The 27,865-nt window shown below is 39.9% G+C and overlaps 1 protein-coding gene across 1 annotated transcript; it reads left to right on the forward strand.

Annotated features, from left to right (window-relative positions):
- Positions 1 to 12,004: 12,004 nt before the first annotated feature.
- On the forward strand, positions 12,005 to 12,955 carry LOC142850865 (olfactory receptor 2AG1-like). The gene has a single exon (XM_075974767.1). It carries the CDS (start codon positions 12,005 to 12,007, stop codon positions 12,953 to 12,955), a length of 951 nt encoding a protein of 316 aa, XP_075830882.1.
- Positions 12,956 to 27,865: the final 14,910 nt, after the last annotated feature.

The raw sequence follows: 27,865 nt of genomic DNA on the forward strand, positions 1-27,865 counted from the left end.
CTCAAAAAGTAGTTTGGAAGGTTCTCACAAAGGTAGAAACAGAACTGCCATATGACACACTCAAGCACTCCTGGGTCTACCCTGAAAAGATGCTATTTCATTCTACAGAGGTCCTTGCTCTTCCATGTTCACTGATGCTCTATTGACAATAACTAGGAAATGGGAGTGGTCTAGATCCATTAATTGATTAGATAAATAGATAGATAGATAGATAGATAGATAGATAGATAGATAGATAGATAAACTGTGGAACATATACACTATCGTATTTCATTTGGATATAAGGAAAATATACCATTATATTTCCCTATATCCATACACATACCACAAGCACTAATGAAACTCAGTGGTTAAAATAATGAGTTCATGAAGCCACAAGGGAGCTTGGGTAGTGTGGATCTCAGAGTTTGTTAGGAAGTAAGGACTGTCAATAGATTTTTTTTCCCAGCCCTCATCTGAGAAGCTTCTATTAGCAGTGGATGATGATTGGCAGAGAAACCTATAACTGGCCAAGGTGTAGAAATTAGGAGGCTGCAGAATTATCATCACTAAAGGGAACATTTATATCACATAATCTCTCCTAGAGTTCAGGGATAATTGTGGACATACAATTGTGGACAATACAACATACAAATGGATGAGAAATACGTGTTATATCTACACAATGGAATATTACTCAGCTGTAAAGAAAAATAAAATTTTCAGGTAAATGGTATATAAACGTTATGCTGATGTAACCCAGGCCCAGAAAACAAGCACAGGATGCTCTCTCCCACATGAGTATCTAAGCTATAAAGCTTTTCCTTTGGGCACAATCCATGTAGAATATGTGTGCCTAAAAAATGCCATTGTGAGAATACATTAAGATACAGTAGAGAGATTATAGATAACATGAAAATAGAAAAGTGGAGTCTTTATGATAGGAAGATTTAAGTTTGGGGCAAATAAGCAGGGAAAATGTGGGAGTCAATGGAAGGCCAACCTCAAGGAAGAGTCTATAAAAGACACGTGGAAACATATTGTGTCACAACACAATTTTGAAAATGTAATTAAATGAGATATAGAACACATCTAATATGAAAGAAGGGAAAATTGTGAGGATTGCATTTAAGCAGAGATAGGTATGGAGAAAACGGGTATAGGGTATTTAAGCTAACTAAAAATAACAATGTATCCAAAAGTCTTATGAAAATCCATCATTCAGTAAGCTCATTTCAAAACATGTGCTTCCCTGCATGAGTTAACAGTAGCTCTACAAGAAGACATACATCATTAAAATCACAGTGCCGGGCATAGGATACCTTCCCACAAATTCCTGATCAGTGAGGGCCCAGAAATCTCCAAATTAATGCATCATTTTCTAATTTATCACAAGTACATGATAAAACAATATTGCTGAAGACACCATGTAATTTTACTGAAGGATATAAAGAAAGAAATATTAAACAGGTCAGGAAACTTCTTCAATATTGACTTGATAGTAGTAGGTACTAATAAGCTTTCTGGGTTGAGAAAAGATATAAATAAAGTAAGAAAATTGAGGCTATGTATGATGTGGTATTCCCCTCTGTATACTGTGTATACCATTGGATAATAAAGAAACTTCTGTGGCCTAGCAAGATAGAGCTTAGCTAGGTGGGGAAACTAAACTGAAATCTTTGAAGAAGAGTTGGAGAGATGCTTTGTAGCACTGCTGGAGACAGACGCTGCCCGATATGCTACAGCCACATGGCGATACTCAAATAAGGTAGTTTAGGAAGATCTAGCCAATAAGAAACTAGAGCTAATAGGCCAATCGGTGATTTATTATCAACACAGGTTCTGTATGGTTATTTCAGGGTTGAGGAGTCTGGAACAAACAAGCGGCCTCCTAATATATATATATATAGTTTTTCATTGTTGACCCTTGGGGAATTCTCAAAGAATACTTTTGGCAGTTAAAATATTTTTATTTTTTCTCATTTTTGGGTAGTTTTTAAATAATTTTGGTGTGCCTTGATAATATTCTCCCTCTCTCTATTCTTCCCAGAACTAGCCCTCTTTCTTTCCCAAGCAATTTTGCATTCTCTCTCTCTCTCTCTCTCTCTCTCTCTCTCTCTCTCTCTCTCTCTCTCTCTCTCTCTCTCTCTCTCTCTTCTCCCTCTCTCTTAAAATTCATAAAACACAGTTGGTATTTCTCATAAACTCCTGGTTTATTAACTGGAGCATGGTTAACTTACCAGTGGTCACACCCTTAAAGAAAACTGCCTCTATTTTTCTGAGCAGCCACCAGTTGCTAATAGATTCTTAGATAAGAGTAGGACTTCATGCCCATCTCATCTTCCTATGTTTGGATTTCATCTGATCTCAGCTATTGTAAATCCATATATACAACTGCCTTATTGTTTCCAGAAAACACTATTATCTTGTGGTGATCCACTGGTTCTGACTCTTTCAATCTTTCTATACTCTCTTCCACAATGATCCCAGAGTCTTGGGAGAAGATATATGATATAGATGTTCCCTTTAGGGATATCATTCTGTTGTCTCTTATTTTTTTTGCAAATTGACCATTTGTAGTCTCTGTATTAACTGTCATTGTCTACAAATAGAAATTTCTCTGATGAAAATCTGAAGGTATACTGAAAAGTCATTTAGAGTTAGTTTAGTATGCTTCTTATTTAGTAGAGTAACAGTAATAGGTATTCCCTAGGGCCCATGACCTGTTAAGTCACATATTCTCAGCTCTGATATTAGTGCTAGATACTGATTTTAACTTGTGGAGTGGGCAGTAAATCCAATTAGAAAATGGTTGGTTACTTCAAAGACATTCCTTCAATCATTACAACATCCATATTCCAGAGTAGTCATTGTTATAGCTGTAAGGTTCACAGTTGTATAGGATTGATAATTTAAATATGTTTTAGGAGGGATTTACATGCAAGAGCTGAATCTATATAATTACCAGTTAAGAAGCTAGAGCTAATGGACCAAGAAGTGATTTAATTAATACAGTTTTTGTGTGATTATTTTGGGGCTAAGTGGCCAGGAATCAACAAGTGGATCTCTTCTAAAACAAATTGGCACCAACATGGTAGACTAAATCCATGTAAAACCTGAGAGGGTTTGAAAAGGAATTCTAGACACTAAAAAAAAAAAAAAAAACAAAGTTTAGCTCCATCTATTTTCCCTAATGGGCTTTGCTCACTGTTGCACACTATAGGTCCTTTAAGAGAGGTTTTCCTGATTCAGCTGTATCAGAAAAAAGGCCATGCTGTTTTAAAATGCTGGCTGTCTGGGCTATGCTACCAAAATGAACTCTGGCTCTTTCAGGAGAACAAGCATTTGAATGGGGTTTGTGAGCAACATGCTATGGCTTGTTTGATGGCAACGTGGACCAGCTGTGTGCCTGGAAGTGGAGTGGTGTGTGTGGCTCTCTGTGCCATGCTAGACTGGGTAGGGCAAGCAGGCAGTACCACATATACCCTAGTAATGCTCAGCTTAAGTTTTTTTATTGAGAAAAGGAGAAAAAAAACCAATTTTCCACCTCCTCCCAGCCTCCCATTTCCCTCCCCCTCCTCCCACACTTCGCCCCCTCCTCCCATCCTTCTCCCCCTCCCCCAACTCCTTTCCCCCTCCCTCTCCAGTCCAAAGAGCAGTCAGGGTTTTCTGCCCTGTGGTAAGTCCTAGGTCCTCCCCACTCTGTCCATATCTAGGAAGGTGAACATCCAAACTGGCTAGGCTCCCACAAAGACATCACATTACGTAGGATCAAAGTCCAGTGCCATTGTCCTTTGCGTCTCATCAGCCCTCATTGTTCGCCATGTTCAGAGAGTCCAGTTTTATCCCATGCTTTTTCAGTCACAGTCCAGCTGGCCTTGGTGAGCTCCCAATAGATCAGCTCCACTGTCTCAGTGGGTGGGTGCACCCTCGTTGTCCTGACTTCTTTGCTCATGTTCTCCCTCCTTCTGCTCCTCATTGGGATATTGGGAGCTCAGTCCAGTGCTCCAGTGTGGGTCTCTGTCTCTATCTCCATCCAATGGCCAAAAGACACTTAAGATCGTGCTCAACTTCCTTAGCAATCAGGGAAATGCAAATCAAAACAACTTTGAGATATCATCTTACACCTGTCAGAATGGCTAAAGTCAAAAACACCAAGGATAGCCTTTGCTGGAGAGGCTGTGGAGGAAGGGGTACCCTCATCCATTGCTGGTGAGAATGCAATCTTGTGCAACCACTATGGAAGTCAGTGTTTCGGTTTCTCAGGAAATTCGGGATCAACCTACCCCTGGACCCAGCAATACCACTCTTGGGAATATACTCAAGAGATGCCCTATCATATGACAAAAGCATTTGTTCAGCTTAAGTTTTTAAGAAGTGTTTAGTATTTTAAAAAGTGCTCCTGGACAGTAAATAATTACAGATACACAATAGGACAGGTTCAAACAAATATAGACCTCTAAAGGAGTCACAGTGTTGTATAAATGTATATAGGCTTGGAAGAGAAAATAAAATGACTATAGAGAAATATAAAAGGAAGTAAATGTTTTATAAAAATAAAGCAAAGTCTTTAAAGAGACAAAGTATAAACAATCATAAATTAAAGAGTAAAGATAATTAAATAAATGTTAAAAAGCAATAGAGTAAAATGAGCCATGTAAAGATAGAAATGCCACAGAGACTCTGAATTATATTTATTATTATGTTTTTATTTAATTTTGTGACTGTGAAGGAGCTAAGTACAGAGAGACATTTTATTGTATGGTCTGATGAGCTAAACTAGCATGTATATTATAAAGTTATTTTGAATTCAGAATTTGGGTCTAAGGATATGTTTCTTTGGAAAAGGGGTCCTTCTTTTATCTCCACAGAGGATGAGAACCTGTGGATTCATTCCATGCTAATATTGTTTGATGAACCATGATCCCCTAAAGGTTACTGAGAACACCCCTCAAAAATTACTTTGCCCAATAAAAGGCAGGAAGAAATTTAGATGGAATTATGTCCATATTCCCAAATATTGTCTATAAATGTTTGTTTATATTTAAAGGGGGATATGCTATAAAGATTTGCATTGGTATGGATATTGGTTTATTGGTGCAAAATTAAGGTCAGTTTGTTATATGCATATTTTGGCTCTTGATTAATGTATTGTGTTTGTGCAGCTTATTTAAATATGTAATGCTTAATTAAGAAATAAAGCTAGTGGATAGTCATCTATAATCGTTAAGATTGTAGTCATGTTAGTTAGATTTTCTACATGTATAGAGGAGATATATTTCAGTTAGATAGGTATTCTTCAAATCTTTCAGAGACCTTCAGAATATGGCATTTAAAATGTTTAAGAACTTAAGAATTTTTATGACAATGAGACAGCACCAAGCTACTTCAAGGGCATGGGCATGGAAGAAGCTCTTGATGGAGTTGGTCAGCCATTTGAGCAAGAAACTGTTCTTGCCTGGACTGATTAACTGGACATGCAGAACCCACAGAGAATTAACTGCTGAACTTGCCTAAAGGTGAGATGGTCCTTTGGGGTTCCTGCTTCATAAAAGACTCTACTAGACATTCTGCAGGATGCAAAAGAAAGTGACTGGCAAACTGCCAATATAGGTGGAACTGTCTTTGATATTTCCTGCTTCATGGAAAAGTCTGCTGGATACTATGGGCCTGTAGGCTCCAAATGGATGCTCCAATGGTACAGAAGGACTTTGGGTGACTGTCCAGGCAGGGAGATGTCTCTGTCAATTCTAGAGTTTTTGTTGTTGCTTACAATGCACTTCCTGTTTTACTAAGTAATATTATATCCTTCTGGAGTCTTTGACAAAGTTGAAGAATTTATAGTTATAGTTCTCCTTTGTTATGATAAAAGATAAAGTAGGTATAAATATTGTAACTGTAATTCTTGCTTGATAACTTGTTAAAAAAATGTAACTTTACTATGTTAAAGTTAAAGCCTTCCTTTTGGTATAAACAGAAAAGGGGAAATGGTGTGGAAGGTCCTTCTGTCTATGTGTTGCTTTTATTGCTTAATGAATAAAAAACTGTTTTGAGCTTTTTGGGGGAAAGAACAGAACTAGGCTGTATTCTGGGAGACAGAAGGGTGGAGTCAGAGAGAAGTCATGAAGCTGCTGGAGACAGACACTGGGAACATTACTTGGTAAGCCACAGCCATGTGGCCATACACTGATTATGGAAATGGGTTAAATTACTTTGTAAGAGTTAGCCAATAAGAAGCTAAAGCTAATGGGCCAGGCAGTGATTTAATTAATACCGTTTTTCTGTGATTATTTCATGCCTTATCAGCCAGAAAACAACAAGTGGCCCTCTCCTCCTACAACCAGTGATGTAGTTTTATTTCCTAAGCATTTAATAACACAATTCTTTATTGATTTTTGAGAATTTTACAACATTCAACTAAATCCCACTCACCTCCCAATTCCTCCATATCTAACCCTCACCTCTGCAGTATCCCCTGCAAAAGAACCAACTCCCCCCAAAATTAAAAACAAAATAAAATAAAAAATTCACCTTATTTTTCTTTCTTTCCTGTGTCCCCAACACCTCTTCATTGGTCCTTGTGTGTACTGATCACACTGTTACAGAGGCTCTTATACCACTATTGGGCAGGGCAGGGCACACAGATTCTTGGTGCAGGGCCGATTCCAAATGGCTGGGGCTAAGTCTCCCTTCCCGTTCGCTGACTTTCTAGCAGGCGTCAGGAAAAATCAAGTCGCTGTAGATGTTTAGTGACTCAGAATCTCAGCTGCTTCTGCCGCTGTAGTCGGGCAGAAGCAAACCAGCAAGGAGCAGTGCTGAGAGGGTACAATCTGCGCGAACAGAGAGGCCTCCAGAGGGGGGGGCGTGCCGCTGGCTCCCAGCAGTCGCTCCCAGGATGCTCTGATTCGGGGCGGGTATCCGCAAAGCCCCATGTTGGGCGCCAAGTGTAACAGTGTAAATGAATGCAGACAGATTGTAAAAAATATATAGAGCTTTAATGGGGAAATAGACTTACAGTACCATGGTTCCCGTGGAGAACAGGAAGCAGAAGGGGCAGCTGGGTGCACGCCTGGCAGATTTATAGGTAAACATTAGCCCGAGGCGAACATGCCCCCTAAGGCTGGGCTTAACCCTACACTTGTGGCATTGAGAGCTCCAGTGTAACACACAGTATACTTTTTTGAACAATCAGCCCCTCGCCTACAAATGTTCATTGTAATGAGTTAAAGTCTCTGGCAACATCATTACTAGACCATCACCAATACTCTGGAATATCCCGCTGTTGCCATGAGTCATGGAGATCCTGCAGTTATATTTTCCATAGGGCCAGTTCCTTCCCACGTTCCAGCAGGTCATAGTTGGGGTATGTTAGGGTAGGCCAACTTAAGACCCATGATGTGGGTCTGGGTGGCAGCTTAATTAATCTGTCTGGGCCACTGGGAGTGCCCCTCAGTAGAGGCAAAGAGCCAGCTCTCCTAGGCCCATGACATCAGGGCCAATTCTCCCATGCCCTCAATGAGGGGTGGGGCCATCTCTTCTAAGTACAAGGGCCAGCACCCCCATAAAGGGCAGGAACAGCCTTTCCACTACAATGTCCTCAGGGTCAGTAAAGGGCAGGCCCTGCTCGGCATGGCCCTTGGACTTCAGCATGCATGGTTTGCTATGGTAATACTAACCATGGACTTCAACACAGATCATAGCTACAACAAGAGTACAGACCCAAACATGACCCTTGACAGCAGTTCAGGCCCAGAGATCACCATGGTCATTGTGGCAGCATAGGCTGATGTGCTATTCCCCTCTGTATGTTGTGAATATCATTGGTTTTCTTAAAGAAACTTCATTCAGCCAATAGCTTAATAGAGTGAAGCCCAGCAGGAACTCTGAACAGAGATGTAGACAGAAAGTAGGTGGAGTCAGTGAGATGCCATGTGGAAACAAATGAGTAAGAACTTTGCCGGTAGACCATGAGCACATGGTGATGCACAGATTAATAGAAATGGATTAATTTAAGATATAAGAGTTAGCCAGAAATGCTCTTAAGATATTGACCAAATAATATTGCAATGACTATAGTTTCTATCAGATTATTTTCAGTCTGAGCAGGCGGGAATGAATGAGCAGCCTCATTCAACAACAGGCCACCCAGATCAGTATGTCCCCAATGGCAGAATGGACCTGAGATACCAACATGGTCTCTGGTGACTTATAAGACTGTGGGCACCTGAACCACCCTCAGTAATAACAGAAGGGATGAACATCAAATCAGACCCTGGCTGCTATACTGCCATAAACCCAGACAAAGCCCTCAGTAGCAGCTCATGGCCCCAGGTGGCAGCACAGACCTCTCAAATTAGCATGGGTCCAATGGTGGCATGGCCATCAGACACCAACTGAGCCACAAGTGGTGGCCCAGAACCCAGGCACCTTGGCAGCCTTTGGTGGCAACATGGGTCATAGATATCAACACAGACCCTGGCTGCAGTAAGACCACAGACTCAGATATGGACCTTGGCAGCATCCTGGGCCCATATATCACTCTGGCTATGGGTGGCAAACAGGCCACCCACATCAGCCTATTCCTCATCATCTTCATCTCTTCAGTTCTGCCCTTTTCCACAGCACAGGAACTGTTCTGCCACTTTCCAATTTCTCCACCATATATCTTCTCATCCTAGTGGGACCTACCAGCACTGAATGCGTCTATGAATGCCTTCAACCTACCAGGAATGTGGTGACCCCAGGGTGACCAGAAGTGTCTTTTACCCACCTGAGCTGAATGGCACCAGCAGGGCCTGCGGATGCCTTCAGCTGTCCCAAATTATCTCTCAGTGTTTTTTTTTAAAGGATTATCTCCAATGTACTATGACTGCCACTGATAGGCCATTGTTATCCAAGTGTTTCTATATAGTGGGTATTTTATCTCTGAAAGCACTTAAATTATTTAACTTAATATTGACTCTACAGTTCTAACACTAGATGGATTTCTTTCTACTTTCTTGCTTAACGAAAGGAAAATTGAACTCTCTTTCTTTAACTATCATTCATGGTATCAAGACATGAGCACACAGAGGCATTAGAGAAAAAAGAAAAATGAACTCAGTTCCACAACTACCCAGAGTGGCTGTATTGAATCACAATGTCTAAGAGGAAAAAATTTAAGGAAATCTACATCCCACAAATTCTGAGGAGAGGACCTTATGCTCTAGACCTAAGGGACCTGTGCAGTTCTCTTTAGTTACAATCTATTTTTCATTTAAAATTTCATAGAAACTTAGAAAAGTCTGGTGAGATCTTGGTGTGTGTGTTTTTAAGTTCCCATCAGCTAAGGCAATTGGGTCTACATTCAGTGGGAAGAGAAACCTAGAGTCTCAGAGCTCATTTAGTGAGAAAAGGTCTTAAGAAAAGCAAGCCAGAAAACACTCCCAAGAGGACTCATTAACTTTTTTGTCTCCTAGATAAACATTTTCAAGGAGGTCATTTGTGAAAATATATAAGTCCATCTAAAGATATGGAAGGAAAATGAAGAGAGGAGGTCTTGGAACTATGAGACAAGGCTCTAATGTACTGCTTGGCTCAGGGACATTTAATGGTGCAAGGTAGGGCCCTTTAAGTATCAGATTAAAGTTTCTACTTCCTTCCTGTAACTTTGATATTGGCTCCCAGGCAGCAGCAGAAACATGGTAACCTCAGTGCAACACCCAAGAACAGTCTGAAGACTGACAGGATGCTAGAGCAGCTGGTTCACTTCATGCAAGGTGATGAACCTACAGTTTCTAGTAATTCTGCTCAGGTGAGAGAAAAGCAATGGCAATTTATTTTACTTCATCAAACACTGGCCAAAAACTGTTAATTGCTTGGTTGTTCCCATTGCCATTTCCACTGATGTCTGCAGATTAAAGGAACTAATCCCTGACATCTGACATGAGATGGATTCTGAATACACTGCACCAACTTATCAGACTTTAGACAAATCAAAAACTGCTGAAGGAAACCACACCTGACCTCCCTGTTTGTAATGAAACACCCTTCATTGTCAAACAATCCAATGTGAATCCAGGTACAGGCAGTTAGGATTCTGACCACCTAAGGTAAGAACTTTTATCTCTTTCAATAACGTATAGGTTTTAGGCATTTTAAGTCAAGAATTAAGAGTCCAGAGCAATACCTAAATACTTAAACTGACATCTGTCAAGCTTTTTAGTGCATTCAATCTATGGCCTTTTAGGGGTATCTACCTTTAATTTTTTGAATATGAAAAGAGTATCACTAAGACTGTTAGAGTCCATGTAACAGTTCAGACCTGCTTAATTCCTTCCTTGTAGGACTCTCAGTACAGGCCTTCAGAACCTACTGCTGTCCCTGATAATATTTATCAGATAGATGAATTCCTTCAAAAGATCATCTGAACTAACGAAATACTTGTCCCAGATTCTCAAAACTTTTAATTCTCAAAATAGCATTGGACCCCAGAGAAGCCAATGCAGTATAATGAAATGTTAATGGAAATATGCCAAGATGTGGTTACACAGCTTATGCAAAATGATTCACCTTCACATTCATTTTTTTTTCATCCTCTGAGTTGCTTTCATCTGTGCAGTTCCATGATGCACAGCAAGGTTCCTGTCAATCTAGAGCTCCTCCACTACTGTTGGCTTCTTCATGACTGTTGGTACCATGCTTCAATACCAGCTTCCCAGAACGAAAGCTCCCCCATCCCTGATCCCCTCCTGTCTAGTGCAAATGCTCTGTATTTACAGGAGGGAGCATGGATATTGAGATTATTTGCTATATTAGGATAGGATTATTTAGGCAGATTATATCACAGAGTACCTGTTTCTTTGTGAAATTTTGTCATATCTCCTAAGCATAAACAGAACCATTTTTATAGGAAGAGCAGAAATCTTTTATTTCTGTGTCTTTGCAGTCACACATTGTATAGTTATCTGTTAAAATAAAAAATATTCACATCGATTCTGATCACCTAAGGTAAGAATTTTTATCTCTTTCAATAACGTATAGGTTTTAGGCATTTTAAGTCAAGAATTAAGAGTCCAGAGCAGTACCTAAGTACTTAAACTGACATCTGTCAAGTTTTGTCAAAACCCCAACACTTCCTCAAACAATTTTCCCTGGCTTTAGACAGTAATTTTCATTCAGGCTCATGGAGAATGTGGAACTTTCTAACAGGTAATTAAGCTGGAAACATCATGTTTTTGCAGTGAGATTTCTTACAAACAAATGTGGACTTACAAAATTTAGAAAATGATCTGGAGAGTTTGATACAGACTTAAAATATCAGCACTGCAAAAGTTGAAGCAAAAGGTTCTTGTTGGATGACATAAAAGACCTTGTTTAAGAACATGCAAGCTGGGAGGAAGTGGCACATGCTTTTAATGGCAGCACTCAGAAGGTAGAGGTAGGCATATCTCTGTGAGTTTGAGGCTAAGTTGGTCTACAGAGTCAGTTCCAGGATAGTCAGGGCTACACAGAGAAAGCCTATCTTGGAAAAACAAATAAAAACAGAAATGTGAACAAGAAATGAAAATAATTTATTAAACTCACATCTCTTCATCAACTGATAATTTGATATTTAAGTTCATTTAACTTCATATGTCTATGGAGAAAGCAAACTGAAGTATTAAAAGTACTAATCAAATATTACTTATTAACCCAAATAAAGAATGCTGGTGTATGTTATTAATCTTAACAAAGCTAGTTTAGTCCTCCTAGAAAGACACTTCTTCAGATTTAATATCTTGTACAATATTTTCATCAGGTTACAAACTATTTTTAAATTATTAGTGTTGTATGTGAATTCCACATAGGTAAATCTTTCTTCAAGATACAATTACCAATTAGAAATTTGAAATCCAAGGAACAAAGCCATTCACTAGTAGGAAAATATCATCTTACTGGAGTCATGTTGGGCATTCTCATGAACTCTGATGTTACAAAACCAAGGTCCAAATTAGCAAAACTGAATTGAACCATCTTACTTTGTCAGCTAAAGAAATGACACAAAATGGAGCCTTGGAACTTCACCTTGGGAGGTGCCTTCATCTTGGTGGGGATTCTAGATGACAGTGGATCCCCTGAACTGCTCTGTGCCGTGATCACAGTCATGTACACATTGGCTCTGACCAGCAATGGACTGTTGATCCTGGTTATCACTGTGGATAGACAACTCCATGTGCCCATGTACCTTTTGCTTGGGCAGCTCTCTCTCATAGACTTCTTTCTTACATCAATTGTCATTCCCAAGGCTGTCATGGATTTTCTTCTCAAAGACAACACTATCTCCTTTGGGGGCTGTGCCCTTCAGATGTTCCTGGCACTCACACTGGGTGGTGCAGAAGACCTCCTTCTGGCCTTCATGGCCTATGACAGGTATGCTGCCATTTGTCATCCTCTGAACTATATGATCTACATGAGACCAAGCATCTGCTGGCTTGGAGTAGCTACATCATGGATCCTGGGATTCCTGAGTGCTCTAGGGTACACCATACACACCATGCAGTATCCCTTCTGCAAATCTCGGAAGATCAGAGACCTATTTTGTGAGATCCCTCCATTACTGAAGCTGGCCTGTGCAGACACCTCTACATATGAGCTTATGGTTTATGTGATGGGTGTGGCCTTCCTAATTCCTCCTCTTGCTACCATCCTGGCTTCCTATGCATTAATTCTTTTCACAGTGCTCAACAAGCCTTCAAATGAAGGAAGGAAGAAAGCCCTTGTCACCTGCTCTTCCCACTTGACTGTAGTTGGATTGTACTATGGGGCTCTCACAGTCATGTTTGTCCTGCCCAGTTCCTACCTCACTCCCAAACAAGAAAACATCCTCTCTGTTTTCTACACTGTTGTTACCCCAGCTTTGAACCCCCTAATCTACAGTTTGAGGAATAAGGAGGTCACTGGGGCCTTGAGGAGAGTCCTGGGAAAGTGGTTGCTGCCCACAGAGTCTACATTTTAGGGGCTTTTTATAGATGTCTTCTAGACTTAATTCTCACTCAACATCAGCAAATTTCTGCTATACATGAAATTTTCCCAGTGGAACCAATGCAATCAAATGTTTCTTTTGCTAGAGAACCAGGGAACTATAAATGTCCCTGATGAATGTTCTTTGAGTCTTCATGTGACCTTTTGCAAGAAGCACTTCACACTTTTTAAAATTAGGCTTTGTCTTTAAAGGTTAGTCTCTGTGTGCAGCTACTTATGAGTGTGTAAAGGACATTATTCAGACAAGACCACTCAGGTCCTATTTCCATAGCAAACCTAAAAAACCGAGAGATAATCTGAAATGGGGTTCTCAGAGATCAGTGGGAGAAATATTTTGAGGTTTGCACAAATTTTAAATCTACTAGTCTTGGTAAGGTATCAGTCAACACCAATAGTTCTTTCTAATGTCCACTTGACAGAGGTCTACATCATGTTCACTTTTCATCTCCCATGAAGCAGCAGCTCTCATAGATGACTTGAAAGATGGTTTTGTTTAGATTCTCTCCCTCTGTCTGTCTCTGTCTATCTGTAGCTTGTTCATGTTTATTTCTGTTCTGTTTAGAACAGCTAGGAACAGAATCAGAGTAAAACTTTATTTAACTAAAAAGAAAAATGAAGTTATAAAATTGGCAGGTAAATTAATGCAACTGGTAAAATAATATTGACTGAGGTAACTCATACATGGAAAGACAAGTGCCCCAAGTCCTCTTTCTCATGTGGATCCTATCTTTGATATTTAGTTTTGTATGTATAACCTAATGTATGTGTAGAAGCAATGGAAGTTTACAGGGGAGATTATAGCAGGGGATCTTGAAAGAGAGATGGTAGCAGAACATAGGGCATATAAAGTAGAGGTGCTACGATTGGTGATTGGATGGTTTAAAACTGAGGGATAGAAAATCAGAAGACAGGGATGGGGGAAGACTAATAAAAAAAAAAAGGCTGTATGGAAAAGCCAATTAGGAAACCTACTACTTTGTAACTCAATTAAAAATAAATTTAAAATTTATTTGACATGAAATAAATTGAAAATTGTAAAAGGATGAGAAAGGAACAATGTGACTGTTTTCTGACTGTTTCACATATACTATAATGGGATATTACTGGTTTGGGAATTTTTTTATTGAGCTATATATTTATCTCCACTCCCCTCCTTTTGTATCCCCTCCCATTCTACCCTCTCCCATGGTCCCTATGCTTTCAATTTAAACAGGAGATCTTGTCTTTTTCTACTTGGTTTGGGAAATTTTTTAATACTTACTTTTTGTTTGTTCATTTGTTTTCAGTCTAGAGGAAATGGTGTTAGAACTGCTGCATTTATAAAAGAAAATGATGTGTCTTCTTTTCATTCTTCACACTGATGCCATAGTTGAAAGTAGAACTGTACAACCAAAGAGTACCGTGTCTGCAGCAGTGGGAACTCATCACCTAGTTACAGTTTATGTTGTATTATATGCCTGGTGGCCTTCCTGACCATTAACACACCAGGATGTAACTCATATTTCAAACTTGATTTTTTCCTTCTCTCTCTCTCTCTCTCTCTCTCTCTCTCTCTCTCTCTCTCTCTCTCTCTCTCTCTATCCCTTATTCATTCTTTATGGATTTCAGATCATGCACTCTGATCACAATTATCTCCCCATCTCATCACATCTTCCCTGTTCCCTTGCAACAAAATCAAAACCCAATTTAAAAGAAAAACCCAAAACCAAACAAAATAAACAAAGAAAAACAAAAACTGGAAAAATAATCTTGCCATGAAAGCTGTAGTGTTGTCCACTAAGACACACAGTTTACCCCTTAGTCTATCCATCCTTACTTGCAAGTGTTCACTGCCTCGAGTCATTGAGTCATTTGGTCTGGCTTGAGGCCTCTGGTTTCTGCTACTCCATCAATAATGGACTCTAACTGAAGTTCCTCTTGGATAGTCTGTTGTTGTCCTGTGTCCGGCAGTTCCTGCTGTTTTGAATCTTTAGGTTCATCCCCTTCACATGCTTCAGCAGTTCATAGATTGCTTAGATGCTAGGGTGGGCCAGCTCATACTCTTTGTTTAGGGCCTGAGTGTTAGCTGAGCTAGTCATTTTGCTAGCTCACCCTCATTAAAACTACTAAGGTGAGCTCTCCAGCATTGCATTGGCTGACCCATTCAGTGTAGCCAACAGCAGGAAGTGGGGCCAGTTCTTCTGCTCTTGGATCCTTAGGTCAGGGTTCCTCTCAGTCATATCACCAGGGCAAGCTCTATTATTTTGCCCAGGGAAAATACAAGACCCTCTCTCCTGATTGCTGTAGGGAGAATATGAGGGGTGGAGCCTTGATCAGCTCTCCTGCTCTCCTGCCCTCTGGACTAGCTCACATGGACCCCACCAATAGGGTCAGCTCTAGTGCCCCACTAGAGCTCTGGGGTGTAGGGCCTACTCTCTTGTGTGCTGCAACTGGTGTAGGGCAGGGCTAGTTTTATCAGTCTTGTGACCCTGGGGCCATCTCTCTCACCTGCCATAGGTGATAATGGGTGAGCAGAGGGGGACATCTTTCACTCAACCATCTTACCTCAAGGCAAATGAATGGGCGACAGCATCAGTTCTCCTGGTCATCTCCTCAAGGTCATCTCAGCTTTGTCCCTGACAACATGGTCTGCACTAGCATGTTTCCCAGGTGAGGAGCACATCTATGGTGACGGATAGGACCATCTTTCAGGCATGTAAGGGTGAGCTCTCCCCTGAGGTGTAGAACCAGATCACCTGCTGCAGTATGAAGTGATGGACAGCCTCAGCCATCCCGAGGCCAGTGAAAAGCAGGGTCAGCAACAGCTCAGCCTGGATATCACCATAGCCCAATGGTAGCATAGGCCACTCAGATCATCAGAGCCCTGATGGCAGCATGTTGCCTGCACACCAACATTGGCCCAGGTGATTATCTAGACGCTAGGCATCCACAGAGCTCCTGGGAGCCTCTGGAGCCATGGATTCAACACCAGATCCCAGCTTCTGTAGGGCCATGGATGCAGATAGGGCCCTGGGCAACAGTCTGTACCTGGAGGTCTCTGTGGCTCTAGGAGGTAGAACACAGGTTTTCATTTAAGAACTTAGGTCGTCTGTCATCAGCAGTGTTCACCCATGTGGAGTACCTCTATTCAAACTCTTTTTTTTATTGATAAAAGGAGAATAAAAAAAAACAAATTTCCACCTCCTCCCAGCCTCCCATTTCCCTCCCCCTCCTCCCACTCTTCTTCCCCTCCTCCCACTCTTCTTCCCCTCCTCCCACTCTTCTCCCCCTCCCCCCACTCCTCTCCCCCTCCCTCTCCAGTCCAAAGAGCAGTCAGGGTTCCCTGCCCTGTGGTAAGTCCTAGGTCCTCCCCCCTCCGTCCATATCTAGGAAGGTGAATATCCAAACTGGCTAGGCTCCCACGAAGCCAGCACATTACGTAGGATCAAAACCCCGTGCCATTGTCCTTGGTGTCTCATCAGCCCTCATTGTTCGCCATGTTCAGAGAGTCCAGTTTTATCCCATGCTTTTTCAGTTACAGTCCAGCTGGCCTTGGTGAGCTCCCAGTAGATCAGCTCCGATGTCTCAGTGGGTGGGTGCACCCTCGTTGTCCCGACTTATTTGCTCATGTTCTCCCTCCTTCTGCTCCTCATTGGGACCTTGGGAGCTCAGTCCAGTGCTCCAGTGTGGGTCTCTGTTTATATCTCCATCCATCACCAAATGAAGGTTCTATGATGATATGCAAGATATTCGTCAGTATTGCTCTAGGATAGGGTCATTTCAGGTTCCCTATCCTCAGCTGCCCAAGAAACTAACTGGGGTCCTCAGCTTGGGCACCTGGGAGCCCCTCTAGGGTCAAGTCTCTTGCCCACCCTAAAGGGGCTCCCTTAACTAAGAATTGTGGTTCCGTGCTCCCCTATCCAACCTTCCTTTATCCCAATCCTCCTGTTTCCCCAACTCCCCCCCTCCTTCCCTTCTACCTTTTCTCTTCCCATCTCCCCTTACCCCCATCCCACCCCACCCCCAAGATGCCAATTTTCTCCCCGGCAATTTTGTCTACTTCCCATAGCCAAGAGGATAACTATATGTTTTTCCTTGGGTTCACCTTCTTACTTAGCTTCTTTAGGTTCACCTATTGTAGACTCCGTGACCCTTATTTATGGCTAGAAAACAATTATGAGTGAGTACATCCCATGTTCATCTTTTTGGGTCTGGGATACCTCACTCAGGATAGTGTTTTCTATTTCCATCCATTTGCATGCAAAATTCGAGAAGTCGTTTTTTTTACCGCAGCGTAGTACTCTAGTGTGTATATATTCCATACTTTCTCAATCCATTCTTCCATTGAAGGGCATCTAGGTTGTTTCCAGGTTCTGGCTATTACAAATAATACTGCTATGAACATAGTTGAACAAATGCTTTTGTCATATGATAGAGCATCTCTTGGGTATATTCCCAAGAGTGGTATTGCTGGGTCCAGGGGTAGGTTGATCCCGAATTTCCTGAGAAACCGAAACACTGACTTCCAGAGTGGTTGCACAAGTTTGCATTCCCACCAGCAATGTATGAGGGTACCCCTTCCTCCACAGCCTCTCCAGCAAAGGCTATCCTTGGTGTTTTTGACTTTAGCCATTCTGACAGGTGTAAGATGATATCTCAAAGTTGTTTTAATTTGCATTTCCCTGATTGCTAAGGAAGTTGAGCACGACCTTAAGTGTCTTTTGGCCATTTGAACTTCTGTTGAGAATTCTCTGTTCAGTTCAGTGCCCCATTTTTAATAGGGTTAATTAGCATTATAAAGTCTAGTTTCTTGAGTTCTCTATATATTTTGGAGATCAGACCTTTGTTGCAGGGTTGGTGAAGATCTCCCAGTCAGTACGTTGCCTTTTTGTCTTAGTGACAGTGTCCTTTGCTTTACAAAAGATTCTCAGTTTAAGTAGGTCCCATTTATTCAATGTTGCCCTTAATGTCTGTGCTTCTGGGGTTATAACTAAGAAGCGATCACTTGTGCCCATCTGTTGTAGGGTATTTCCCACTTTCTCTTCTATCAGGTTCAGTGTTTTCGGGCTGATATTGAGGTCTTTAATCCATTTGGACTTGAGTTTTGTGCATGGTGATAGATATGGGTCTATTTTCATTCTTCTACTGGTTGACATCCAGTTGTGCCAGCACCATTTGTTGAAGATGCTTTCTTTCTTCCATTGTATACTTTTAGCTCCTTTATCAAAAATGAGGTGTTCATAGGTTTGTGGGATAAAATCCGGGTCTTCTATATGATTCCATTGGTCGACATCTCTGTTTTTATGCGAGTACCACACTGTTTTCATTACTGTAGCTCTGTAATAGAGTTTGAAGTCAGGGATAGTAATGCCTCCAGAAGATCCTTTATTGTATAAGATTGTTTTGGCTATCCTGGGTTTTTTGTTTTTCCATATAAAGTTGATTATTGTCCTCTCCAGATCTGTGAAGAATTTTGATGGGATCTTGATGGGGATTGCATTGAATCTATAAATTGCCCTTGGTAGAATTGCCATTTTTACTATGTTGATCCTCCCAATCCAAGAACAAGGGATGTCTATCCATTTTTTGGTATCCTCTTCAATTTCTTTCTTCAATGCCTTAAAGTTCTTGTCAAATAGATCTTTCACTTCCTTGGTTAGATTTACCCCAAGATATTTTATGCTGTTTGTGGCTATCGTGAAAGTTGAAGCTTCTCTGATTTCGCTCTCTGTTTCCATATCCTTTGTGTATAAGAGGGCGACTGATTTTTTGGAGTTGATCTTGTATCCTGCCACATTACGGAAGCTGTTTATCAGCTGTAAAAGTTCTTTGGTGGAGTTTTGGGGGTCGCTTATGTACACTATCATATCATCTGCAAATAACGAAAGTTTAACTTCTTCCTTTCCAATTCGAATCCCCTTGATCCCCTTATGTTGTCTTATTGCTATTGCTAAAACTTCAAGCACTATATTGAAGAGGTATGGAGAGAGTGGACAGCCTTGTCGTGTTCCTGAGTTAAGCGGGATGGCTTTGAGTTTCTCTTCGTTTAATTTGATGTTAGCTGTCAGCTTGCTGTATATAGCTTTTATTATATTTAGGTATGACCCTTGCATCCCTAATCTCTCCAAGACTTTTAACATAAATGGATGTTGAATTTTGTCAAATGCTTTTTAAGCATCTAATGAAATGATCATATGGTTTTTTTCTTTCAGTTTATTTATATGCTGGAATACATTGGTAGATTTTCGTATGTTGAACCAGCCCTGCATCTCAGGAATGAAGCCCTACTTGATCATAATGGAAAATTTTTCGGATGTGTTCTTGGATTCGGTTTGCCAGTATTTTGTTGAGGATTTTTGCGTCGATATTCATGAGTGAGATTGGCCTGTAATTCTCTTTCCTGGTTGAGTCTTTGTGTGGTTTTGGTATCAGAGTAACTGTAGCTTCATAAAAGTAATTTGGTAATGACCCTTCTGTTTCTATATTGTGGAATACATTGAGGAGCATAGGTATTAGGTCTTCTTGGAAGTTCTGGTAGAATTCCACATTGAAACCATCTGGCCCTGGGCTTTTTTTGGTAGGGGGGTTTTTGATAACAACTTCTAATTCTTCGCGACTGACAGGTCTGTTTAGATTGTTCAGCTGGTCCTCGTTTAATTTTGGTAAATGGTATTTATCTAAAAAAGTGTCCATTTCTTTTACATTTTCCAGTTTTGTGGCATACTGGCTTTTGTAGTAAGATCTAATGACTCTCTGAATTTCCTCTGTGTTTGTGGTTATGCCCCCCTTTTCATTTCTGATCTTATTAATTTGCAAATTTTCTCTCTGCCGTTTGACTAGTTTGGATAGGGGTTTGTCAATCTTTTTGATTTTCTCCAGGAACCAGCGTTTTGATTCATTGATTTTTTGGATTGTTTTCTGTTTTTCTATTTTGTTGATTTCAGCCCTCAGTTTGATTATTTCCAGTCTTCTACTCCTCCTAGGTGAGTCTGCTTCTTTTTTTTCTAGAACTTTCAGGTGGGCTGTTAAGTCTCCAATATGTGCTTTCTCTGTTTTCTTTAAGTGGGCACTTAATGCTATGAACTTTCCTCTTAGGACTACTTTCATAGTGTCCCATAAGGACTATGTTGTTTCTTTATATTCATTGAATTCAAGGAAGACTTTAATTTCTTTCTTTATTTCTTCCTTAATCCAGGTATGGTTCAGAAGTTGACTGTTCAGTTTCCATGAGTTTGTAGGCTTTCTGGGGGTAGCATTGTTGTTGAATTCTAACTTTAATCCATGGTGATCTGATAAGACACAGGTGGTTAGTAATATTTTTTTTGTAACTGTGTAAGTTAGCTTTGTGACCGAGTATGTGGTCAATTTTCGAGAAGGTTCCATGCGCTGCAGAGAAGAAGGTATATTCTTTCCTCTTTGGAATAATCTATAGATGTCTGTTAAGTCCATTTGGTTCATTACCTCCATTAATTCTCTAATTTCTCTGTTAGGTTTCTGTCTGATTGACCTGTCCATTGGTGAGAGAGGAGTGTTGAAGTCTCCTACTATTAGTGTGTGCGGTTTGATGGCTGCCTTGAATTTTAGCAATGTTTCTTTTACGTACGTGGGTGCTTTATATTTGGGACATAGATATTCAGGATTGAGACTTCTTCCTGATGAATTGTTCCTGTTATGAGCATAAAATGTCCCTCTCCATCTCTTCTGATTGATTTAAGTTTGAAGTCAACTTTGCTAGAGATTAGTATGGCCACACCTGCTTGTTTCTTAGGTCCATTTGCTTGATAAGCCTTTTCCCAGCCCTTTACTCTGAGTAGGTGCCTGTCTTTGTGGTTGAGGAGTGTTTCTTGTGGACAGCAGAATGTTGGATCCTGTTTTTGTATCCAATCTCTTAGCCTGTGCCTTTGTATAGGTGAGTTGAGCCCATTGACATTAAGTGATATTAATGACCAGTGGTTGTTAACTCCGGTCACTTTTTTAGTAGTAGGGTTCGTGTGTTTTCCTTCTTTGAGTTGCGCTGGTGAAGGGTCTCTAGATGTCTGAGTTATTGTGGTCATTGTTGGACTCCTTGGTTAGTGATTTTCCTTCTATTATTTTCTGTAAGGCTGGATTTGTGGCTACGTATTGTTTAATTTTTTTTTATCCTGGAAAATTTTGTTTTCTCCATTTATAGTGAATGAAAGCTTGGCTGGATATAGTAGTCTGGGCTTGCATCCATGGTCTCTTAGTTTTTGCAGTACATCTATCCAGGACCTTCTGGCTTTCATGATTTCCATAGAGAAGTCAGGTGTAAGTCTGATAGGTTTACCTCTATAAGTAACTTGGCCTTTTTCCTTTGTGGTTCTTAATATTCTTTCTTTATTCTGTATATTTTGTGTTTTGATTATTATATGGTGAGGGGATGTTTTTTTTTTTTTTTTGATACAGCCTATTTGGTGTTCTGTATGCTTCTTGAACCTTCATAGGTACATCCTTCTTCAGGTTGGGAAAGTTTTCTTCTATAATTTTATTAAGTATATTTTCTGGACCGTTGAGCTGCACTTCTTCTCCTTCTTCTACTCCAATTATTCTTAGGTTTGGTCTTTTTATTGTGTCCCATATTTCCTGAATGTTTTGTGATTAGAGTTTGTTGGACTTGCTGTTTTCTTTGATCAGTGCGTTTATTTTCTCTATGTTATCCTCAGAATCTGAGATTCTTTCTTCTATCTCTTGTATTCTGCTGGTTTTGCTTGTTTCTGTAGTCTCTATTCATTTACCTAGATTTTCCATGTCCAGCCGGCCCTCTGTTTGTGTTTTCTTCTTTGCCTCCATTTCAGTTTTCAAGTCATGAACTGTTTCCATTATCTGCTTGATTGTTTTTCCTTGGTTTCCTAAGGTATCATTCACTGATTTACTCAATTCCTCCAACTTTCTGTTATACTTCTCATCCATTTCTATAAGGGCAATTTTTATATGCTGTTTAAGGGTGTCAATCACTTTCATGAAGTCAGTTTTTTCTACTTCTTCTTGATTAAGGTGTTCATGTCCTCCTGTTGTGAGGTCGCTGGCTTCTGGTGGTTTCGTGTTGTTTTTCAGATTGTTGGGTGAATTCTTGCATTGGCGTCTCCCCATCTCTTCCTCCCAATACTCTCCTATGGATCTTCTTTTACAGGATCAGGTCTTCTTGCCCACTGATGTACCTTCCCAGTGATGTCACTCCCCAGTGATGTTTCTCCTGGTGTCCAGATCGGATCTCCTTGCTGCTTGGTTAGCTTGCAAACAAAGGGCACACCCTGCTTGCTGCAGGCAGGCTATGGGGACAAAGGAGCTACCGCCCTCCCCTTTGCCCACTGCTTTGGGTTAGGTCCCAGCGCCCAAGCAGGCTGGGCTGGGAGGCGCTCTGCTGCCAAAGAAGGGAGGGAGGGAGGGAGGGAGACAGGGGGTGGGGGGATCTGGATGTAAGCTGGATGGGATAGGAAGAGAGAGGAGGTATCGGGCAGTATAGCCCCTGTAGGATGACCAGGAAGTGTAGGCGGGCTGTTCCCGGGTGCCATAGCACTCACTCACCACAATGATGTTTCACTGGGTGCCCAGATCGAAACTCCATGCTGCTTGGTTAGCTCGCAAACAAAGGGCCCTCCCTGCTTGCTGCAGGCAGGCTATGGAGACAAAGGAGCTACCGCCCTCCCCTTTGCCCACCACTTTGGGTTCGGTCCCAGCGCCCACGCAGGCTGAGTTGGGAGGTGCTATGCCGCCAAAGAAGGGAGGGAGGGAGGGAGACAGGGGGTGGGGGGATCTGGATGTAAGCTGGATGGGATAGGAAGAGAGAGGGGGTATTGGGCAGTATAGCCCCTGTAGGATCTCAAACTCTTTTTTAAAGAAATGTTTTAATTAGCTCAGGAACTAGTTGGTAGAAGGTTATAAAAACTTCTTTCATAATCCTAGGTTTTTTTCAACTAAAAAACTAGAACCTTACTTTATTCATGATTGACAATGTAAGACCATAACTGACTGTTCATACTGCTTCTTAGTGTTTAAATTGTTTTTATTGCACTGTACATTTTTGTCCACTTCCCTCCCTTCCTCTCCCCCTCTGCCTTTCTACCCTCTCTCATGAACCCCAGACTCCCAATTTACTCAGAAGATCTTGTCTTTTTTCTCCCTCCTATTTAGATCCATGTATATCTCTCTTAGGGTCCTCTTTGTTGTCTAGGTTCTCTGGGGTTGTGGATGGTAGGCAAGTTTTTCTTTTTTTATGTCTAAAAGTCACTTATAAGTGAGTACATATTATATTTTTCTTTCCAGGTCTGGGTTACCTTACTCGATATGTTTTATTCTAGATCCATCCATTTGCCTGCAAATTTCAATATGTCATTTATTTTACCACTGAGTAGTACTACATTGTGTAAATGTTTCACATTTTCTGATGTGGGGTAAATGTAACATAATCCTAGTTTTTAAATAAATATCTCCTATATTTCATACCCATTCCTGCCCACATAACTTCTTAAAACTTTGTCTCCCAGTGATTCCCCTCCACAGAGTGTTCTTTATCATCACTGTGTTATAATGTCCACTCTTTTTTGTCATTATTTGCTTTTTACTTTTTATTTATTTATTTATTAAAGATTTCTGTCTTTTCCCCGCCTGAACAGAGAATTCTCAACAGAAGAAGTCAAATGGCCAAAAGACACTTAAGGTCATGCTCAACTTCCTTAGTGATCAGGGAAATGCAAATCAAACAACTTTAAGATACCATCTTACACCTGTCAGAATGGCTAAAATAAAAAACACCAATGATAGCCTTTGCTGGAGAGGTTGTGGAGAAAGGGGTACACTCATCCATTGCTGGTGGGAATGAAAACTTGTGCAACCACTTTGGAAAGCAGTGTGGCGGTTTCTCAGGAAATTCGGGATCAACTTTCCCCTGGACCCAGCAATACCACTCTTGGGAATATACCCAAGAGAGGCCTTATCATACAACAAAAGTATATGCTCTACGATGTTCATAGCAGCACTTTTTGTAATAGCCAGAACCTGGAAACACTCTTATTTTCTTATTTGAGTTATATGATAGGTCCTACTGTACCGTCTTCCTACATGCTTTACTTCTTCTGTTATCCTTTATGCAATTGCCCTATCCTCTTCATTCTATTACATGCTTGAATCTTCTGTCCCCCATATTCCAGCTCTCTACTTTCATTTTACCTATATTCTACTACTTTCTCCCACATTGCATGCACATCCAGTGCCATTTGACTGCCTTGCTTCCTGTTCTCTGGCTCTTACATTGTTTATGCTTTCCCTCCTCCCATATTCTCTCAGTCTTGGTGGCATTAGGAACGGGCTGGTAAACATGTTCCATATAAGGCTAAACACTAACAGTGACTTATACTCCATATTCTTGCCACTTATGAATCAATGCATTAATTTCCCCCTACTGGAAAAAAAGGCTTGAGAAACTTGTATAACTAGAAAGAGGTTGATAATGAAATGGTAAGAGAATGGAGAAAAGGGAGAGATAATCAGGTGTCCCTGTGTATCTAAGAGGTGAAAGAAGAAAAGCTTTCAAGGGAAAGGTCAACTCTGTCTGAAAATTTGGAAGAGAAAGACAAGGAAGGGGTTCTTCTATGGAGCACATAGTGATGATTTGGCAATAAGGCAATAACAGCCACATGAAATGAGAAAATAACTTGATTTGGACTGAATTGTTACAAATAGATGACCATCAGAAGAGAAAATGGATATGAAAAGTCCTTTTCTGATTTTTTTCTTTATATAGTGATGTTGAAAAATTGGACAATAATTGAAAGGAATGAAGTTCTGTGAAACAGTGTATAAGATGGAAAATTCAGAAATCATTTTTAGTTTTTGGTTTCCTTTCAGTACTGTGGAGGACAAAAGTTTAAAAAGATACTATTAAGCAACAAAATTTTCAGGATTGAATTTAGATAAGATTAACAGTTCATAGAGAATTATTTTGAGCAAAACCAGTAAAAACTGTTTAAGTGCGAATGCAGCTGAGTGGGATATTTCAAGAGGAAAAGAGAAGAGAAACTGGCTGACTGCACCGTTTTAAATGAAGTATGAGTGTCAAGCATCCATAAGAAGGAAACAAGAGTGAATTTAGTAAACATGGCAATATACTTTGACTATAGACTGAGCATGATAAAAATGCCCAAATTATAAATTAATTTGTGATTTGAGTATATGCACAATCATATTTACATTGGTTTTTATGATCTGAAAAATAAGATTAATAACTTCATAAAGAATAAAGAGGATAGAGATTCCAGAACTGAGAATGTGGCCACATTGAAGTTATCTGTTATAGTTGTAACTGTATTTCAGTAGGTAAAAGAAATTCTTCATAACACATAGTCAAGATGCTAAATACACATAACAACAACAACAAAATGCTCATAAGACTGAAAGGAAAAAGAACACGTTACACATTAAGGCAGGGCCATTAAAATAAGAACTGATTTTTCAATTGAGACTCTGAAAATCAAAATTGCCTAGTATTAGTGTACTGAAAGTTCTGAAAGGCTACATAGAATAGTGTAATTAGTATATTCAGAAAATTGTCAATTACAGTAGAAAGAGAATTAAAACCATTTGTAGGAGTAGAGGATTTGTTGGAAAAGGCCAGCTTGTTGGTTCCCAGCAGCCCTGCTAGGTTAGACTCAAAATAATCACATAGAAACTGTATTCATTAAATCACTGCTTGGCCCAATAGCTCTAGCTTCTTATTGGCTAATTCTTACATGGTAATTTAACCCATTTCTATTAATCTGTGTATCACCACAAGGCTGTTGTGGCTTTCCAGGTAAAATTACCATGGTCTGTCTCCAGTGGCTCCATGGCTTCTTCCTAACTCTGCCCATATTCTCCCATGCTACAGGCCAAGCCAGTTTTCTTTATCCATTAACCAATAAAATTAACACATAGACAGAAGGACCTCCCATACCATTTTCCCTTTTCTGTTTAAACAAAAAGGAAGGCTTTAACTTTAACATAGTAAAATTGCATATAGCAAAACAGGTATCAAGCAAGAATTACAGTTACAATATTTATATCTATTTTACCTTTTATCATAATTAAGAAAAACTATAACTATAACCAATTATTCTTCAACTCCATCAAAGACTCTAGAAGGATATAATATTACCTAAGTAAACAGGAAGTACATTGTAAGCAACTTCCAAAACTCTAAAATTGACAGAGACATCTTGCTGCCTGGACAGTCACCCAAAGTACTTCTGTACCATTGGAGTATCCATCTTCAGCCTACAGACCCATAGTATCCAACAGACTTTTCTACAAAGCAGGAAATTTCAAAGACAGTTCCATCTATATTGGTAGTTTGTCAGTCACTTTCTTCCATGTCCTGCAGAATGTCTCGCAGACTATTTCATAAAGCAGGGACCCTGAAGACCATCTCAATTTCAGGCAAGTTCAGTGGTCATTTCTCTGTGGGTCCTGTTAAGCTGTCCAGGCAAGACCAGGTTCCTGCTCAAATGGCTAGCAAACTCGATAAGGAACCTCTTTGACGCCATCTTCCTCTCTACGTAATTGGTGCTACCAAGAGCAGATGCATCTCATTGTCATGAAAAGTCCTAAGTTATTAAAATATTTAAAATGCCATATTCTGAAGGTCTCTGAAAGATTTAAAAATATTTATCTAACTGAAATAAATCTCTGTATATCTAGAAAACCTAACTAACATGACTAAAAGCTTGACTATTATAGATGACTATCTATTAACCTAAATTTCTTAATTATACATTACATTTTTAAATGAACTACACCATCACAATAACTTAATCAAGAGCAGAAATATACAATAATAAAATTAACCTAAAACTTGTATCAATAAACTAAGAACCATATCAATGCAAAGTATCCATTTCTATAGCATAACCCCTTTTAAATATAAACAAACATTTATAAACAATATTTGGGAATTTGGGCATAATATTCTGAACTACCTCCTGCTGATTGGTCTTTCATGGTGTATCCTGTGTGCTAGGTTTATCTCAATTAGCAGTTTGGCGAAGAAATTTTTGGGGCATGTTGTCAGCAACCTTTCAGGGGTACACGATCAATCAAATGACACTAATCTGGAAGCAATCCACAAGTTCTCATCCTCTGTGGAAACAAAAGAAGAACCTCTTTTCTAAAGCATCATGTCCTTAGACTCAAATTTTGAATTCAATGTACCTTTGAAATCTATATGTTGGCTTAGCTTAGCAGTTCCCAGAATCAAATGTCTCTCTGCAGTCAAAACATTCAAAGATAACACAATAATATACATAATTCTGACTCTGTGAATTTTCCATTTTTATGTGGCTGATTTATTTATACTCTATTGATTTTTAATATTTATTTTATTATCTTTACTCCTTTAATCTATGACTATCTGTACTTTGTCTCTTTAAAGATTTTGTTTTGTTTTTTAAATCCATTTATTTCTTTTCATAACTCTCTACATTCCTTTCATTCTCTCTTCCATGCCTACGTATATTTATCCCATTTAGAGTTCTTTTATGTATGAATGTGTCCTATTTTACATCTGAAATTCTCTACTGTCCTGGAGGGCTTTTAAAAATGCTAAGTGCTTCTTAGAAACTTAAGATGTGGCATTACTAGGGTATATACAGTACTTTCTCCCCAGTCCAACATGGTGAAAGTCTGTTAATGCTTGAGACTGCTGGGTAGGTGCTGTCCTCACCACCTCCACTCTTGGATAACCAATTGGCCTATGCTGCCACCAAGTAACTGTTAGTATGCTGTCCACAAACTCCATTTAAATGCTCAATAGCCAAACCTCCCAAAAGAATCAGAGTCATTTGTGCTGACAAACCAGGAAGTTGCCTGGGTTTTTTTTGTTTGTTTGTTTGTTTTTTAAAGATGCCTCACAATTTTT

Source organism: Microtus pennsylvanicus, chromosome 5, assembly GCF_037038515.1.
Source record: "Microtus pennsylvanicus isolate mMicPen1 chromosome 5, mMicPen1.hap1, whole genome shotgun sequence".
Taxonomy (NCBI): domain Eukaryota; kingdom Metazoa; phylum Chordata; class Mammalia; order Rodentia; family Cricetidae; genus Microtus; species Microtus pennsylvanicus.